The sequence below is a fragment of the Carcharhinus amblyrhynchos genome, chromosome 14 (genome assembly GCF_965287045.1).
Source record: "Carcharhinus amblyrhynchos chromosome 14, sCarAmb.v2.hapA, whole genome shotgun sequence".
NCBI classification, from domain to species: Eukaryota; Metazoa; Chordata; class Chondrichthyes; order Carcharhiniformes; family Carcharhinidae; genus Carcharhinus; species Carcharhinus amblyrhynchos.
In genome coordinates, this window is record NC_137337.1 from 16,209,335 (window position 1) to 16,228,006 (window position 18,672).

The 18,672-nt window shown below is 43.1% G+C and overlaps 1 protein-coding gene across 1 annotated transcript in view; it reads left to right on the top strand.

Annotated features, from left to right (window-relative positions):
• LOC145352351 (protein phosphatase 1 regulatory subunit 37) overlaps window positions 1-18,394 on the top strand; it is a 185,825-nt gene extending 167,431 nt beyond the window's left edge. Inside the window, exon 12 of the mRNA XM_080202105.1 lies at window positions 18,260-18,394. Within this exon, the coding sequence (XP_080058231.1) occupies window positions 18,260-18,394 (135 nt within the window). The remainder of the gene's footprint in view (window positions 1-18,259) is intronic.
• The last annotated feature ends 278 nt before the right edge of the window (window positions 18,395-18,672 follow it).

Consider the following 18,672-nt stretch of genomic DNA (forward strand, 5'->3'; position numbering starts at 1 on the left):
CTGCTCGGGTTCACTCTCCACAGATTGAGCTATATTCTTTACTCTAGCATTTACACAACCAACTATTTGGGAATTCTAGATCAACAACAGAAAATAAGGGCATAAACATAAGAACATAAGAAATAGGAGCAGGAGTAGGCCATCTAGCCCTTCGAGCCTGCTCCGCCATTCAATAAGATCATGGCTGATCTGTCGTGGCTCAGTTCCACATACCCGCCCTCTCCCCATAACCCTTAATCCCCTCGCTTATCAAAAACCCACCAACCCGCGTCTTAAAAATATTTAGCGAGGCAGCCTCCACCACTTCAACAGGCAGAGAATTCCAGAGATTCACCACCCTTTGAGTGAAGAAGTTCCTCCTCAACTCCATTCTAAACCGCCCCCCCTTTATCTTGAGGCTGTGCCTCCTAGTCCTACTGTCCTTTCTGAGCGGGAAGAGTCTCTCCACCTCTATCCTATCCATCCCATTCATCATCTTATACATCTCAATGGGATCTCCCCTCATTCTTCTAAACTCTAACGAGTACAAGCCTAGTTTATTCAGCCTCTCCTCATAGCTCAACCCCCTCAACTCTGGTATCAGCCTAGTGAACCTCCTCTGCACTCCCTCCAAGGCCAAAATAACGTTGTGATCTTCTTGATCCCTGCAGTTCTTCGAGTAAAAACCACATCTACCTCAATTCTATGAAGTTCTGTTGCCTGGCGCATACATGAAAAAAACATTGAGATTGTTGGTATATTTAAATGCACACTGGGAAATTAGGCTTTACTGACTTTTGATTTGATTTGATTTATTATTGTCACATGTATTGGTACATGGTATTGTTTCTTGCGTGCTGTATAGACAAAGCATACCATTCATAAGTTTATCTGACAGAGCTAATTCAAAGGTCATTCCTGCACAAGAGAATGCTACAGAGCCTGGTAATGACCCAATGTGGGGCTTTCATGGCTTTTTCAGGTAAGAGAAAAAGCCTGAACAGCATTTGGTCATCTTCCAAGTTCCCTGTGTGACATTCTGGGTGATTGGGATTGAACATCTAGGTAAACTAGGACTTAAGATTGTTTGGCATTCTTAGATCTCCAGGAAGAATCCATACATCACCTTCCTGACTGAAATGTGTCCTTCATTTGTTACACCCATAAGTATTAATTATGAGGAGGACACCTTCTTGCTGCCAACGCTGATAAATCTGTTGTCGGAGCAGCCTATCCTTTAGTGAGTATGGTGCTTTCATTCTGTTTCTGCTTTCAACATATCTCCTTATCATGGATATCTAGGATGATATTCAAGCCCACAACCTGATATTACTGAAGATTCTTTTCTATTTCCTCCCTCCACCTCCATGCCCAATACAGAACAAAGGCAGTTGGGGAGGATGAGTGGGCGTGTGTTACAGCACTGAGTGCTTTAAGCTGGCATGTGAGACTGATAAAGATGACTAAAGCTGGCACAATAAAGTTTAAAGTTTATTTATTAGTGCCACAAGTAGGCTTATATTAACACTGCAATAAAGTTAATGTGAAAATCCTCTAGTCATCACACTCCAGCACTAGAACTAGAAGCAGGAGTAGGCTATCTGGCTCCTCAAGCTTGCTCTGCCATTAAACGAGATCATGGCTGTACACTGAGGGAGAACTTAGCATGGCCAATGCACCTAACCCACATGTCTTTCAGACTGTGGGAGGAGCACCCTGAGGAAACACACGCAGACATGGGGAGAATGTGCAAACTTCGCACGGACAGTGACTCAAGCCTGGAATCCAATCCGGTTCTCCGGCGCTGTGAGGCAGCAATGCTAACCACTGTGCCTCCATGCTGCCCATTAGGCCATGGAGGGACTGGTGACGAGAATAAGGGTCCTGAAATGAATATTTAGGAGACCCAATGGAGCCAGGTAAAGGTTTTGTTAATGGAACTGCAGGACTTTGAGTCAGCAAGGTTATAAGGAGCAGAACTCTGAATATGTTGCAGTTTATAGAGGATGGAAAGTCATTATAGGGAAAGGGAGGGGAACTTTAAAAATGTTGGATTTCAAAATAACAAAGGCAGGGATTGCAGGTGCATGGCAGAGGTAGGAGTGGAGACAAGATGGAAAAAAAATAATGGTTTAGATGGCAGTGCAGATTCTTAGAAGGAAACCGCTTTCATCCTTTTGGATCAGATGTTGCAGTGCGTGGAGCTCCCAATTTATTAATAAGACTAAACTCAGAAATTACAAGCAGTTAGTGCACTTTAGAAACTTCCTATTCATTAAGAATGGATGGGTTCTTTACCAATATGCATATTTTAAATGTTAGTTACCAGACACAACTTCACAAAGGAGATGAGAGTTGGCACTTTGCCAGTGAAATCACTGGCTTAAAGGTTGGTTTTTCAACAGTCCCAGGTGAGCCCTCACATCATCACTGCTGCAAATGGTGCACTCCCCAGGTCGGACTTTATAATCTGAGTGCAGCTCACATTTCTCAGAGATTTCTTTTTGATACTCAGTTGTCTTCAAACTGCTACTCTTTGGAAATACATAACACCACGCCAGAAGGGAAATTCTAAATATTTCGACATTGGTTTTACGCAACATGGTTTAATAAATTTGCAGGTTTTTGATTTAGAAAATGATTACAATCCCACATGCTGGAACTCTACCACCCCGCCTACCACAGAATCGGAGGGGGCGAGGGGCGGGCAATGAAAATGCCCGTTGACCTCGGGCAGGATTTTCTGGTCTCAGGTCAAGCAAGGCTGTAAAATCCCACCCTAGAAACTGTGTTTCAAGCTCGTCATTCCAACAAAGGCTGCTTCCTGGGACTGTTTCTGAGGTACCTCCCTCATAGACCCATGGGGCAAACTTTACATTGCCCACTGCGCATGAGAAATTGCATCTGTCCTGATGAAGACTGAACCAGGAAATGACAGTTTGTAAATTGCACATTGATTGCATTTGTACCATGGAAGAACAAAATAACATTACTTCCTATCTTATATTACTTGCAACAACCCACACAATGAAAAAAAGTTTGCAATACCCCCACCCCCAACCCCCCCACCTGCCACTTCATTTTGATCTACTCAGCCCACCCAAGGTACGACTCCCATCAAGAAGACCCGTCTGGGAAAACTCTCCCACATGAGACTTCAATGCAAATTCCACCTGGACAAATTAATGAGAATCATTGGGAATGATATACAAGTACCTGGTCTCAAATCCAACCCAAACAGTTGTCTGCTTTCAACCTTCCAGGGAAAGAGCTGTTCTTATGTTCTTATGTTATGTGTGGTCCACTCTCAACAGGCTCAGGGTGTTGTGGATTATGGGAAAGATGTGATTGCACTGGAAGGGGTGCACAAGAATGTTGTCTGAGATGGAACATTTAAGTTGTGAAGAAAGTTTGCATAGGCTTAGGTTGTTTTCTCTGGAGCAGAGAAGACTGAGGGGAGGCCTGATTGAGGTGGGAAAGATTATGTAGTCCCTGCTTGGCCAACTTTCACAGATAAGGCAGGAGTACTAGTCCCCCCCGGGTGGCACGGTGGCACTGTGCTTAGCACTGCTGCCTTACAGTGACAGGGACGCAGGTTCGACTCCTGGCTTGGGTGACTGTGTGGAGTTTGCACGTTCTCTCTGTGCCTGCGTCCATCACTTGACACATAGCCTTGAATGTTATGGTGTGCTAAGTGCTCATCCAGGTACTTTTTAAAGGGCGTGAGGCATCCCACCTCCACCAACCTCCCAGCCAGTGCATTTCAGACCATCACCGCCGAATCCCCCCTAAACTTCTCACCCTTCACTTCTAACTTGTGTCCCCTCGTAACTGACCCCTCAACAAAGGAGAACAGCTGCTCCCTATCCACCCTATCCGTTCCCCTCATAACCTTTACCTCAATCAGGACTCCCCTTAGTCTTCTCTGCTCCAGAGACAACAACCTAAGCCTATGTAAGCTCTCTTCTTAACTTAAATGTTCCATCTCAGGCAACATCCTTGTGCCCCCCTTCCCATAATCCAATTAGTCCCTTTCCCCTTTTGCGTTCCATGCTTTCTCCTTCAAGCATGTATCCAATTCCCTTTTGAATATTACTATTGAATCGGGCAGTGCATTCTAAATCCTAACCACTTGTTGCATCAAAGAAGTTTCTCCTCGTGGTGCCTCTGGTTCCTTCGTCAATCACCTTAAGACTGTGCACCCCCCCCCCCCACAGGTTATCAACCCTTCAGCTCTCGAAAACAACTTCTTATTTAATCTATCCAAATCCTTCGTGATTTCAAACGCCTCTGAGTGGCCACTTAGTTATATCAAACGGCAGGTTTCTTTTATTCTTCCTCTCCGTCAAATGTCCCTTGACAGAAACTGAGGTGAGAGAAGACTATTTTAACAGGAGCAACAAGGGGCACTGCGATTCAGACGCAGCACCTTGATTCCACTAGTGACCTGTGTGCCGCCGTTTGCAAGTTGAAGAGATGGGTGAATGCTCAATCTATCAGCAGGCCTTATGATTACCTTGGCTGTTTGGGAGGGCGGCGGAGAAGCAGGAAGACCGCGTGGGGGTTTTATAGGCTGAATTAGCACTGTATCATTCTGTTATCTCCCGATTTTATAGGCCTACTGGTGTAAATTAAAAGAAAATTGAGTGATGACAGTATCACAATGGCTTTCGCGTTTGCTGAGCTGGTGAGGAGGCAACTTGTTGGCATCAATAATTGAAAAGACACAAAAAAAAAGGAGTGAGCTGTCAACTTTTATTAAAGCCGAAGCAGATGGCTTAATTTTTATTTTAAAAATTCAGAGCATGTTTCCCCCACTCGCCAGTGCCAGTGAACTCAATTCTTTGGCTGTGCAGTCATGCTGCAGGTGATGTCATTAAGACACGGTCGCAGTTTGAAACAGCCTGAGCTGTCCCAGGAAACATGCAGTTGCCCCAAATGGCCAGCAGGACAACATGCAGCCCTTAAAATGATTAGTGCAGAGCAAGCTGGGATTGTCTGCAGCGTGCTTATCTGCCAAAAAAAACTTTACAGATCCTGGGCGGGACTGAGCTGATGAATTGGCAGCCGCCGCCACCGCGCGCTAGGCCTCAACTGCCCGTGACAGTCACTGAATTAAATGGGCCAGAGCAAATGATGGTAGCCGGAGAGAGCATTTACGAATGCTGTTACTTATTGCGAATTTTCGTGGTCTAGTATTCCCATTGAGGTGAGAGGAAAGAGTTAATCGATTTTTGAGTTTCTGCGTGAGCTCTAAAGGATTCCGTCGCTTAAGTTTTTGCTTCCTTAGCGCATGGTCGCATGTGTAACAGCTTCTAATAATTTATACATCAAAAGTGACCTCACTGGCTTTGACAATCCTCAGCTATGTTAAACACAATTGTCAGTTTACTTAGGAACAAAACGGGTAAACAGCTCCTTCCCTGCTGCCTTCAGATTTTTGAATATGATATTAAGTCCATCTTTCTCTACACCCTAGCTATGAAAATAACACTGCATTCGGCTCCTTCTCTATGAACATGTCTGTATAGCATGCAAGAAAAAATATTTTTCACTGTATACTAATACACGTGATAATAATGAATCAAATCAAATCAAAAATACATTCAAAGTCCTTCTCCACATGATAAATTCCTCTGAAGTGCACTCATTGTGTAGATAAATATGGCAGTTATTTTACACAGAGCAATGTCCTACAGATAGCAATGAGATTAATGGTCACTTTTGTGTTCCACATGTGATTGAAGAAAAAATGAATATTGGCCAAGACACCATGGACCTTTCATGGGCACTTGAGCGGACAGATTTCAGTCTCAGCTTAATGTCTTCATTTGAAGGACATTGCCTTCATTAACCCAGTACAACAGGTGTTAGCCGATATTATGCACTCAAGTCCTGGAGGGGGGTGCTTGAACCCATAACCTTCTAGCTTAGAGATAAGAGTGCTACCAACTGAGCCAAGCTGACACTGAACACAGAAGAAGCTGTTGTTGCAATGTCACAATAACAACAGCAATCAGTATCAGTCTGTGGTAGTAAACTGAGTCAAGGCCAATAACTCATAAAGAGGGGTGTGGGGGGGAGCATTGAGAGGACCTGAGTTGGACAAAGAAGAGTAAAGTTACTTATACAGGAAATGTAATGGAGAAAGATATAAAACAATTAGAAAATGCATGTGTAAGTCTGATATGCCCCAGTAATATTCTGGGGTTATTATTCAAAGGGTGTGCCTTATTATTGTCTGATACAAATAAGCAGAACTACGTGTAGGGATGAATTTTTGGGTTGAGCAAGGTAGAAGTTGTACTGTCTGATATTAATAAAAAACCTCAATTTGTGATCAAGAGAAAAGAAAAGGCAGAATTCAGTACAACTCGGACTCCAGCCCATATTTTAAGATGAGTAATTTTCACTGGGGGCTGGGGATAAGGGACTCTGTATGGAAAGCCAACACCAACATAAACTGGTTGGGTCAAGTGGTCTTCTGACATGTCATAACTTCAATATATTCCTGCAAATTGGAGACTATTCCTTGGAGAATTCCCAGTGTAATGCAGGGATTCCAACCAATATATTCCCAGGTTTTTTAATTGATTAGTGCCACAAGTAGGCGTACACTAATGCTGCAATGAAGTTACTGTGAAAATCCCCTTGTCGCCACACTCTGGTACCTGTTCGGGTACACTGAGGGAGAATTTAGCATGGCCAGTGCACCTAACCAGCACGTCTTTCGGACTGTGGGAAGAAACCCACACAGACATGGGGAGAATGTGCAAACTCTGTACAGACAGCGACCCAAGCCAGGAATCGATTCGCCAGAGTCCATGTCAGCTTTCAGCTCTGCTCAGGGCCTCAGGAAAGGCACCGGCACTGAGGGAAGCAAAAGTAATTGACGTTAGAGGAACTTTCAACTTCTTATCTCCTACTGAATATGGCTCATTGGGGCAGAGGCCTAGGCTGGTATTTTACAATCTTGCCCACCAATGGCTCATAAGATCCCGCCTGTGGCCAATGGAGAATGCTGTTGTGTGAGCCTCTGGGGCTCACATGACAGCATTCTGGGGCGGGCGAGGCAGTTAAATTCCGGCACTAAACTCCACATGCTTCAAGGTCTGAGAGACGTCCAGTGTTACCCTCCAGAGAAAAGTTGCAGCCAAGGGCTTATCAACAACACTGCAAACAGAGAGGACAGGCCTATTAGAACCTGAACGCTTGTTCTCAACGCACTGACTAGATTTTGTTCTCAAAATATACTCTGTGTACAATGGAAATAGATCCTAGCTGGAAACTATGACCATTTGTTGATTAATTAGGTTTTCCTTTCAGGCAACATATTTTCACCATGACGCAGGTTTGAAAATTACACTGTATAAAAACAATCAGCATAAACACTGTAAAACAGCAGTAGCTTAACCTACCTTAACTCAGCATGGTTCAGTGTTTGAATGTAAATAGTCAATTTTTTTCACAGCTTGTAATGTATTAATTGGTTTGGTTTCTCAAAAATGTTGTTACATATTCACTAAACGCTGCATTCAAAAAGCAAATCTAAAATGAAACAAAATTACTGGAAGTACTGAGACATGCAAATATATTAAAACAAGTCAGACATAAGACCAAGGGTACAAGCTGTTATCTTTGATAGCTGTTAAGTGTCCTCAGTTAAATATTCTTGGACTGGTTTAAATCTTATTCTCAGTGGGCACTTGTATTTATAGTATTAAACTGTGTTGAACCACACAAGCTTGGCTCGCTCACTTGGGGAGAGCAGAACTATAGAATAATGGTCCAGTCATAATGGTCCAGTACAATGCTTGTTATAACAGTATTTTTCTATGTCTGTCAGGCGATAAATGACAGTACTATTAATGGACTACTTTTATACGTGCAGTGAACGGAGCAGATACTACTTGGATAGGTTTCATACTGTTAGCTAAATGATCAACATAGAGATCTTTACAGCTACTCTGCTTCTTCTCTGATGACTATGAGTTGTGACATCGCAAATGTGATGTCAAGTTTCCTTTTGGTAGAAAACTAGAGGAAATGTATGATGTCATTACAGGGAGGAACTGGAGGAGTTCAAACAGTTTAGAATTTTCCTCGAAACGTCAGACTAGGCTGAGGACTTATTACCGCACAGACTTTCCCTATCACCCCAATAACGAATCTCAATTACAAGGATGAACGTATCCCCATTCCTGAACATGTGGGAATTTACGACCCTTGTTTTTCACTTCCATTGGTTTGTTGTCCACTGGGACGGCACATTGGCACAGTGGAAAGTACTGCTGCCTCACAGTGCAAGGACCGAGGTTCGATTCCCGCTTGGGTCTGTACGGAGACTACATGTTCTCATATTACATATCTACATGGGTTTCCTCTGGGTGCTCCAGTTTCCTCCCACAGCCCAAAATATGTACTGGTTAGGTGCATTGGCCACGCTACATTCTCCCTCAGTGATCCGGAACTGGCGCCGGAGTGTGGCAATTAGGGGATTTCCACAGTGACTATGTTGCAGTGTTAATGTAAGCCTACTCATGACATGGATAAATAAATTTAGAAGTGTAGTAATCACTGGAATCCATACGCCACAAGGCCAGTTTGGAGACCAGGGTTGGAATTTTCCCATCCCGCCTGCCACAGGAATCATAGTGGGTGGGACACAGGCCACGCAAAGATCCATTGACCTCCTGTGGGATTTTCCGGCTTGGGTCAAGTGGGCCAGAAAATCTTACCCCAAGACTATAGTGAGAATTAAGCACGATCTTAACTGCTAGTGAGATCCTCTCTGTTTTTCCAGTTGTGAGGTAAATACTACCACAGGGAGCCAAACATCTTGTCATTGCCACACAGGACTGCACACTTCATGGTCAGTCACAGAGGGGATTAGTATTTTGACACCCTAGATAAATCTGGCCCAGTTGTGATGAATATACTGTGCAGACACCGTGCTCTCTCTGTATTTGGATGTGAATGTAATACCTGTCTGTGAAGGAGTGAGTAACCCGGGCTTTGGCCGGAATTTTCCGGGTGTTCTCACCGACGAGGTTCTTTGGCCCCGCTGCAGGGGATGGAGGTTTTCCTGAGTGCCAAATTCTCCATCCACACTTGTATCGGCAGCGGGACGTGAACTTATTTGTAACCTTATCTATAATCGATGAATAAGCAAGCTGTTTTACCAGGCTAAAGAATGTTTCTATGCACATACTAAATGATATTAAATTAAACAAATTTCCTTCTTCACCAAAATCTCTGGAAGAGGACATATAATTAATAATTAGCTGCATTTCATGTGCCCTGCTTAAAATAATTTATTTTTATGCAGACTTCTTCTCTTTAATAAACAGATTTTTCTTTCTCCTGTTTTTTATTTTCATGTAAATGCGATTGGTGCGTTGTTTAATACATTCATTTTTTATTTTCATATTCTCAAATACACACAAATCAAAGAAAATGTGATTGCCATAATCACCAAAGGGCATATTGTAAAACAAACAAGTAGCATCAAAAAAAATACCAGATGCAACTTATTCACTTGTCACACCATCTGACACAGTAACGTAACCATCAAAAGCCGTGGGACATTTTGGGGACTTCATTTCCCTGACTGGTGCATTGTTTAACGCATTTGATTAAAATTCTTTGTGTGCTACTTTTTAACAGATTGGGATCAATCGAAAGTAACACGTTGATCTTTTTCTGGCCCGGTTAACGAATTTCAAATAAATCGGTTAATGACTGGCTTAGAAGAGCGCACAGGGGAATTTCATGAAACCACATTAACCAGTGCACGGCCAGAGGAAATGAAATCCCTTTGTGCTCTCACAGCTTGGCTCCGATGGAAGGAAATAGTGATTAGAAAAGTAATTTATTTTAATAAATATGGAACTCCTGAGACCTGTGTGCCAAGAGTACAGCAGTCAGGGCATTAAGGCCAGGAATGATTCAAGCATAAGAACATAAGAAATAGGAGCAGGAGTAGGCCATCTAGCCCTTCGAGCCTGCCCCGCCATTCAATAAGATCATGGCTGATCTGTCGTGGCTCAGTTCCACTTTCCCGCCCTCTCTCCATAACCCTTAATCCCCTTAAACCAATGTGAAACTTACATTTAAAATCCATACAACTTTGTGAAAGAACGCATATACCTGGGGTCACTTCAGAAGTAATATGATGTAGTTGTATAGTGGCTACTTTCTGTTCTGAGAGTCAGTGAGTTAATTACCCGTCCCAGTGTGTTAATTATTATTATTTCTTGACATTTTAGATTATTAAAGCCTCAAGGGAGTGAAATAAACAAAGCCTAAGAAAATCTCAGCATGTTGCAAACTAATTAAACCTTATAGGCATCACATCTAGTGAATTTGGAAGAAACTCCGCTATCTGTGTGGAGTTTACATGTTCTTCCCGTGTCTGCATGGGTTTCCTCCAGGTGCTCCGGTTTGCTCTCACACTCCAAAAATGTGTAGCTAAGCTTGGTTGTCCATGGTAAATTGCCTCTTAAGGTGGGATTATCTGACCACCCTCGCCTCAAGGCAAGAAAATCCTGCCCGAGGTCAACGGACCTTTGCGTGGTGAGAGGGACGGGAAAATTCCACTCAATGTTCCAAGGTGTGTCAGTTAGGGGGATTAGTGGGGTAAATGAGTGGGGTTGGAGTGATAGAGCAGGGGTGTTATAGATTGTCTTCCTTATGGGACTATTCTTTAGCTAACCATAATGAACCATTTCAGAGAAAAAGGCAGACAGAAATTTATGGGACCAAAAGACCCACACAGAATAGACACAATGACATTAGATGTAGAGCAATGGTTCTAAGATAGCACTCTAACTTTAGATGGCATAGATTAACCATCACTCCACCAACTTGAACAATATTACTTCACTCCAGTACAATCAGAGGTGCTGCCTTTCAGCAGAAGTGTTGAAATGAGTCTCCACATTTCTTCTTAACCTTTTGTAAAAGATGCTAAGACCATTGTCTGTGGAGGAATGGGAGAATTTATACCCCAAACAATACCAGCAAACAAACATTGGCGGGATTTCCTTCCTCCTCCACGGTGTGTTTTACGGCGATGGAGGTGAATTGCTGTTGGCCAGCGACGGGATCTTCTGGTCCCACCACTGTCAATGGGCTTTCCCACTGTTTGCATCCCCCACCACGGGAAACCTGTGGAGGAGTGGGGGGAGATCACCGTTGACGGGACCAATTGTCATGAATTGCTAGAAAGTTTCAGCCATTATTTGGTCATTTACCTCATTACTGTTTGCATACAAATTGGTTGCTGCATCTTCCTGCACAACAGCAGTAACTGTCCTTCAGAAATATGTCATTGACTTGGAAGATGTGTATATGCAAATCCTTTCTGATAACTTCTCCTTTAAATTAAACTAATTTAAACCAATATTAATGTTTCTGTTGTTCCACTGTTTGTGGCAATCACCATTATTTTTTGGCCATGTACACGAGTTAAGGGAAGCTTTCAGCAAATTTTACAGCTACTTCAAGGCCCCAAAGTCTGAGTGAAATTTATTAGCAATCAGTTCACCTGAGGTTGGCAAATTGGGTGCAACTTCCTGGATCCTCTCGAAAGTCAAAGGGATGACTTCAATCAGGTCATTGAGGTTGGTCTATTGGAATCTGAACTCCCTGATTAAGGAGTCAATTGATGGGCTAATCAGGGAGTCTTTTCCTTGTATTTAACCAGGAGAGTTAGTTCCTCTGGGACTCCTGAAGGTGGACGACTGACTGATAGCACTCTGTGGACTGCTGTTGGAATTGTAAATAAAGGGATTTTGGTGAAGAGACTTCTGCTTCTAAAGACTTATCACAGAAGCCATAATTAAATGATTTAGCTTTTTTTCTCTCTCTTCTGTGAAAGACTGATTTGGAGCAAAATCTGCAGTCTGACGGATGTGTACTGGACTCAAGACTTGCACACACTGGGGAGACCAAGTCATTTATTCCAGCAAGAAATTTGTTAACTGCTAAGAATCTCCCAGCTTCACTAACTGCAGAACTTCGTAATGTGGTGCTCGGGTATCTAGTCTTGCATTGTCTTGAGTATATCAGGTTCTTTCGTTGTTAAGTTGGAATCATAGGTTAACAGTCTGTTATCTTGGGTGCAATTCTCCTGCCTCCCAGCCAGGTGCTTCCCGCCAGCGGGAGGTGGCTCGTTGTTTGCTAACAGCAGGATTCTCTTGACCCACCACAGTCAATGGAAATTCCCATTGACATCACCCCACACTGGCAGGAAACCTGTGGGCAGAGATGCACTGCTGGCGGGACTGGAGAATCCTGCCAGCGTAAACGGCCGGAGAATTCCGGCCCTCATCTGTTTGCACTCGAATCACATTCAGAATGTCGTCCTGAGCTTTCCGAAAACTTGTGGAAAATGTCCCTCCCCACCTTTGCAGGAAAACACCGCATACATTTGACGTCCCCATTTTCCCCCTCACAGCTTTTACAGCTCCTTAAAATCAATGAGGATGTATTTGCTCACAACCAAAGAAATAACGGCATAACCGAGGCTTGTTTTGTTCGTCAACCATTAACAGTATTAATGACAAGAGGCATCTCTACACTAGGAAAGTGATACATTTTCCGTGCAACCACCGAAAGCGATAGACAAGTTAATGATGTGATTTTGGTTGGATGCATTTAGCTGTCTTGACGTGGGTTATGCTGGTGTTGCCACGTTTTATTAACTACTTCTACGGCAGTGAGAAATTATGTGGTGCATTTTATTCTTCAACTAATTGTTTTTGACCAAGTGGCTATACTTCAAATGGCTTTAAAGAATTCATCTTGAAGAGGAGGGCTGAGGCTACAGATAGGTCAGGGATGGCAGGTTCCTTTCCCTGAAGGACATTAGGTTTGTACTGCAACTTAGCAGCTTTTTGGTGCTAATGCATAAATCGCCAGAATAAATAAACCTAATTTCATATTCTACCATGGTGAGATTTGAATTTATGACCATTTGAGCCCAATTAGCACGATGATGGTGATACTATCAAACTCAAATAATTGATTAGTGATTACACCATCACATCACTAATCAAGGCTGTCAATAACTTAATTTATTAATGTTGATTAAAATTTGATTAGAAAACTAAGTTCCTCTTCTGATTTAACAAACTTGGCTGCTTTGCTCCCCCACACAGCTAGTAAGTTAGGAACAATTTTACCTTCTCAGAACGGGTGGCACAGTGGTTAGCACTGCTGCCCCACCGCACCAGGGACCTGGGTTCAATTCCAGCCTCAGGTCACTGTCTGTGCAGAGATTGCACGTTCGCTCTATGTCTGCATGGGTTTCTTCCGGATGCTCCAGTTTCCTCCCACAATGTAAAGATATGCAGGTTAGGAGGATAGGCCATGCTAAGTTGCCCCTTAGTGTCAGGGGCATTAGCAGGATAAATAAGTGGGGTTACGGGGACAGGGCCTGGGTGGGATTGTTGTTAGTGTGGACTCAATGGGCCAGATGGCCTCCTTCTGCACTGTAGATTCTATGAAATCACACTTCACAAAGTTGCAGATTCCAGTGATTCTATCAATGGGAGTTTCTAATTGTGGAGGGAAACGAGAGATCTTTAATTTTCCTTTGAAGGCAGAGTATGAGAATCTTAAGGGATTCTTGCAAAGATACAGTGCAGCAGTTTGTGCAGTGTTATTTCAGTGTTAAATTTCCTGACAATGACAGGTTCAGACTTAAGTTTGTAGAGGGTGCTAATCCAAAAATCAGATTCTATCTGGAGCCATTCGTTCCCTAAGAACAAGAGAACACAGATGAGAGCAATGATGATATCCCTTTAATTCATGAAAAGGTACATCTTTTCCCACTTGTCATTGGAACTGATGCTCAGATACAACTAAGAGAATAAGAGCAAGAAGCTTGCAATGAACCTTTTTTTCACCCCCTCGACTAAAGTTGCCAGTTAAGTTAAATTTCAAGCTAAATAAAATCACTCATCCTTTGCTACAATTAAAAAAAAAAAATCTGGATTAAAGAGAGAGGAAAAAAAAGTGCTTGTTCGAGGCGCGGCAGATTGACTGAGGCATTGGAAGGTCTGCTTTTTCTCTATGAGCACTGTAGCTGTCCTGGCACACTGTCGAGTAGCTGGCTGTGCTCAGCTGGTGGCGATATTCTTGGCTGTAAAAGCAGTGCTTGCCCTCTGCCACTCACGGGGAGCAATTCTGTTGAACTGTCTCATCCTGACATTTTCATCATCAATCTCTTCATTAGCAGCCTGGCTGCAGACAGAGAGCAGAAGCAGGCGGCAGCCCTTTGTCACATCTCAAGGAAGCACCAGGCTTAGGAACCTTATTCTTTCTCTTCATGTCTTTGGGGAAGGGGGTTGGGGAGGGGATTGGGGGGGGGGGGCTTGTTGGTGGGGATATGTGTGTGTGTGTGTGTGGGGGGGGGGGGGGCGTGGTGGGGTGGGGGGGAGGAGGGGGGATTGCGGGGCGGGGTGATGTGGGTGAAGAAAGTGTGCAGGGAGGGAGATGGGAAAAGATAGAATGATGTTGTGGCAAAGGGAACTACAGCACTGCAAAAATTAGTACGATGAGCAAAATAAACCACTGCGGTCCCTGGTAGGAACCTTTGTCTGTTAAATCTGCAGAAATCCTTTCTATTCACTTTTCCCCAGTTCACCATCGCGCTGATTTGCAGTCAGCACAATCAATTTAACACAAATCAGTCTTAAACTTAAAAGTGGCGATATTTCACTTGCGCGTCAAATGAACTTTGCCAGAATTAAATGTGTCGCCGGGGTAATATATTGGGTCAGGTTTTCTCCGAGTTTACTTTAAGTTAAATAAACTTGGAGATTGCCTGGCCGATATCGTATCCTTGTGAAACATTTATTCCTGACAAAATCCATTCGATGTAAGTGATCTGTGGCCATTTAAGTTTAAGATTGGGAAGAGGAGGGTTGGGGGATGGTGGGGTGGTGGCAAGATTTGCACCGTTAAGGGTCTTCACTACACTCCTTGGCCCTTGCTTTCTATGTTAATTTTTGGAATTCCACAACCCAGAGAGGTGGGGAGACTGGGTCGTTGAGTATATTCAGGCCTGAGTTAGACAGATTTTTGATCGACAAAGGTTTGTAGGGGTCAGGACAGGAAGAGGAGTTGAGCTAGAGTGGGCATGGCCTTGTTGATTGTGTTTCAGGCTCAAGAAGATAAATAGCCCCCTCCAGCTCCTATTTCCTCAGTTCCTAAGCAATATTCATATTGCCCTAAAAGGCATTCAGGAGCCTCCCATTTTTTTAATGGGAGTAGGCGCATTTGGGGTGAGTAATAGAGTAGCCCACCCTGGGGATTTCAGTGTAAAGCTTGCGTCATTTTAACTCCTGGGTCTCATATAAATATTCCAGCACTTACAGTAGTGATTTGGCATGGGATATTTTACAGCCCTCGCTGGGTGTGTTTTTAGCAGGGGTACCTTTCCAACTTGGCCCCCATAAAATGGTAGGTGAGTATGCCTCAAAGTTGGCTGTGTGCCCGCCATTTAAAAATAATAATGGGCAGTTGAGCTTGTTAACAAGCCCACTGATCCAAATGTGGTTGACATGGGCAGGCAAGCGAGAGCCAGAAGGGTGCCTTTTTAATGTAATTTGTTAAAAAGTGGAAAAAAGGGTGGGAGGGATACAGTTTTTTGGGGGTGTCCTGTGAACATTAGGGATGACACCCTGCCCTTTTTTGTACCTCCCCACCTAACCTCCAAAACCCACCTCCATGCCCCCTCTCTGGACTCTCCAGTCTCTTCCTGATCTAAAAGCCCAGGGCGTACTTTAATTCTGGAGTCACTGATCTTCTGCAGTCTTAGCGACATCTAAATAACGGCACCGCTGGACAGAGTTTCTTCCTACTGAGGTGCCATCAGCTCCACAGTGAGATTCTTTAGTCTGCCCCCAGTGTGTTTCTGCCACGGGGTGGGATTTTTTTTATAATGGAGGGGTTGTGCAATACACCCCTCTCCCTTTACAATTCAGCCCAATGTAACTGTGACCTTGAACTGCATCAACAACATGGGAGAATGTGTTGTCAAGAACCTGGACACTGTGTAGAGTCTCACCAGTGCAGGACAGAGATTCATAAGTGGTGGCACTCCAGTGTTTCACATATCATCATTGTTTGGACATTGATTGAATGGTACATGTTCACTTTATGTGCAATGTGAAGTTGCACATCTTTTTATAAGGTACGACTTTATAATTTCTCCGTTTGTTATTTGTGAAGGGAACATTTCTCTTCCTAATAATTTTTGTAAACATGAGTATTCTTTAGATTTTGGAAGTCACATATAGAACCATCCATTTTTATTGTCTGAGACACAATCATTTCATTCACTCATGCCTTTGTTGCTGCCAGATTTGATCATTGCAACCCATTCTTGGCTGGTCTCTTCTTCTACCTTCCAAATAAATCTGAGGTCACCTAAAATTCTCCTGACTGTATATTAATTTGCATGAAGTTTGATTCGCCCACCATCCTGATCTACATTGGCTCCTGGTTCAGCAATGTCATAGTCTCAATGCTAAAATTCTCATTGTGTTTTTCAAACCTCTCCAAGCTCTGCATCCTCCCTAGTTCTTTAGTTAATGTATGTCACATCTAACAAGCACAAATAAGCCACATTCTGAGTTCAACCGATGATCTTAAATTGGTTGTTAATCTAGCTTTTAGCACACTCAGGATTATTTGCTGTCAAAATGCGCATTCACATCTGAAAGTAGATATTTTATTTTCAGTTTTGCAAGCATGGGCTGGTTGAATACAATCTATATTCTGCCTAATTTGAATAATTGAAGTAACATGCTTTTGATTCGACCAGCCTACATCATGACATCACACCAGCACTGAAACTCCTCACGACATTGTTCAATTGTATGATGGACAGAAAGTGCTTTTGGACTGATGGCAGCATCCTATTAGTGGAAAATATCACTGGCGGCATACATTCCTATGCAGAGACCTGTTCTCTGCAACCAGAAGGAATATGTTCAAGTTTTGTGCCTTTTTTGAATTAACCAGGAACTTTGGCACCCTATAGTTACCCCTTGTTTTCTCTATGGCAACACATCAGCCAATCAATGTTGATTTGCTAATCAATCAGCACCCTTTTCTCCAACAATATAAATGGGTGTGATCATTTGAAAGTTGACACTTTTGCATTTGTCCTGATGAGTGCAAGATGAAAAGTTGCGGCAACATTTCCCTCATTCAGCAAAAAGCATATTTTCCATAGTTCTATCAATGCAACTACACCCAGGGTATCTGTGTGTTGTCCACTAAATGTGCAACATCCGCTAATCTCAGGCATTTTCCACACAGGGAACCTGGAAAAGAATATTTGATCCCAGTTGAACTGTGGGAGCAAATCCTGGGAGGCTTTTCATGCAGTGCCAGATAAATCCAAAAACAATCTGTGAAAGATAACAATATTTCAGGAATTAAGGAATAAAATCACAGAATGAGACAAGTCCATTGATACCCCATCGCATTCAATGAATTGCCCTATTAAGCCCTGTACCCAGCCTATAATATCATAGCTTCTATCCAAAGGGGAAGTTTTGCATAAGTGTCTTTGATATCCAATGTTTATCAAGAAAATATTGATCCTTCATCTTCATCCTTCTCAAGTTTCTTTAATAAACTTAAACTACTTATCTTCCAAGGCAAACTCCATTCTATCTCCCAGCATCAGTAGAAGAGGACTATCGGGTTCATAGCATATTTGGTCATCTCAGGCTATACATAACCTCCAATACAAACCATTGCGCAAGTTCCATCTCTTCCAGCACCTCGGAATATTGTATTTGTGTTTAGCTAATTGGGTCATTTTCATGCTGAAAGAAAGCATCATGGATACAATGATACGTTACAGAGGAGGGCTGTCAGCTTCAATCTTCCTCACTTGCGTACACACAATCTGTTCTCCCACTGTGCACTGGAAGATAAAAGGCAATAAAAAGTAAAACAGATAAATACTACAGAGTGGGCCCATCACTCAGTGTAGTGCCGAACTAATAGGCTGTGTCCACATCAAGGTGAGATGATGAGTGAAACTACAACACGGCCGACAGTGAGCTAATGAAATCTGGCAGCCAAGTCATCTTGAACAGCTTCTGGGTATCTATTGCTGGTCAATCAAAGGTTAACAATGGCCTCGCACCCATATGGAGAAATGCACTCGGTGGGGGGGAAACTGATTCCAGGGTATTGTAAAACACTGAATTACTGGAGCTATTTTAATACCCGTTTTCTTCCCTCATAGGAAGAGTGGTTGATTGAAACTCAGAACATACAACTGGTTGAGATTATGAAATGCTGCAAGACAAACTTGCTCAGGAGGCAAGCAAAGCTGGAAGAGGAGAAGGTCGAGGCCAAGAAGATGGCATTGTCTTTGTAACAAATGTTCAAGTAGGCTAGAATAATGTTTCAAGTGGACAATGGGTAAGGTTAACCAATTGGAACCACGATGATGGAGTACAGTCCCTGCTCGGATGGTGGCTCTTGGGCTCCTACAGATCATAGAATCATAGAACCCTACAGTGCAGAAAGAGGCCCTTCGGCCCATCAAATCGACACCAACCACAATCCCACCCAGGTTCTACCCCCATATCCCTACATATTTTACCTGCTAACCCCTCTAACCTAAGCACCTTAGGACACTAAGAGGTAATATTA